Below are 1,296 nucleotides of genomic sequence, written 5' to 3' on the forward strand. Positions count from 1 at the left end.
GTATCATATCCTTGACGATATATGTCATTAAAACTCAACAAATTTCTCTTTGACTTTGGAGAGTATAAAGCATTATTAATGACAAATTTTGTCCCATTTGGTAATACGAACATAGCATTACCTGTTCCTTCAATTAAATCTACAGGACTTGAGATTGTATTTATTATACCTTTAGTGAGATTTATTTCAGTAAAATATTTCTTACTTTTGAGGATTGTGTGTGTAGTTCCACTGTCCGGAACGCAAATGTCTTTGACATGTTCCATATCTAACCTTCTTAAAAATAAAAATAAGATTAAATATAGTAAATTAACAACATATTTAACATTATTATTTCATAAAAAAAGATACACCTTAACATACAAATTGTTAAATAGATACATATTTCAAATATAAAAACAAGCACACACAACATTATTCAAATAAATATTTTAAATAGTTACTTAATATGTTTCACCTCCAACAAAATCAGCAGTTTCAAAATAGGTATTATCATTTTTGCGTTCAATCTCATTAAAATTCACTTCTTTTCCCTTTTCTTCAACATATGCCATTTGTCTTTTACACAAATGTTCTGGTGTTCTACACACCTTAGACCAGTAGCCTTTCTTTCCGCATTTGTAGCATATATCCTCATAATTCCTTGAGGGACCTTCTTGAATATACTTACCCTTTCCTTTGTGATTCCAATTATTTTGGTCATATATGGGGGATCTATAACTATTCATATGACCTCGTCCACGTCCTCTACCACGAAAATGGTTTCGACCGTGGAAAAGGTTTCGACCATGATATCCTTCTTGATTGTGACCATCAAAACGAGCATGACCATTTGTACTATCAAAACGAACATGACCACCACGTCTCTTAAGACGATTAAAGCCACCATGCCCACGATTAAAGGTCGTGGCATTAGTTTCAGGATATGGCATTGTTCCTTTGGGTCGTGCCTGGTGGTTTTTTATAAGGAGCTCGTTATTTTGTTCTGCCACTAGAAGGGCTGCAACTAAATCAGAATACTTAGTGTATTCCCTCATTCTATATTGTTGTTGCAATAATACCTGAGATGCATGGAAAGTCGAATTTTTTTTCCAACTTTTCTCTTTCAGTTATAATTTTGCCACAAAATTCTAGCTGTGATATAATCTGGTGCATAGCAGAATTATATGCAATGATAGTTTTATAATCTTGGAACTTAACTTCTTTCACTTCTCCATTAATGAGGGTAACATGACTTTCTTCTGATGTCCAAATCTTGCTTTAATTTTGTCCCATAAAATCTTGGGATCTTTAGCA

General features: G+C 32.9%; 1 protein-coding gene across 1 annotated transcript; it reads right to left on the bottom strand.

Moving 5' to 3' along the window:
* Positions 1 to 443: 443 nt before the first annotated feature.
* On the bottom strand, positions 444 to 1,037 carry LOC131649108 (uncharacterized). The gene has a single exon (XM_058918851.1). It carries the CDS (start codon positions 1,035 to 1,037, stop codon positions 444 to 446), a length of 594 nt encoding a protein of 197 aa, XP_058774834.1.
* Positions 1,038 to 1,296: the final 259 nt, after the last annotated feature.

The sequence above is a fragment of the Vicia villosa genome, linkage group LG2, assembly GCF_029867415.1.
Source record: "Vicia villosa cultivar HV-30 ecotype Madison, WI linkage group LG2, Vvil1.0, whole genome shotgun sequence".
Taxonomy (NCBI): domain Eukaryota; kingdom Viridiplantae; phylum Streptophyta; class Magnoliopsida; order Fabales; family Fabaceae; genus Vicia; species Vicia villosa.

What these genes read in the sequence shown, in the direction of transcription:
- LOC131649108 (XM_058918851.1), bottom strand. Translation starts at nt 1,037, where the DNA reads ATGAGGGAATACACTAAGTATTCTGATTTAGTTGCAGCCCTTCTAGTG.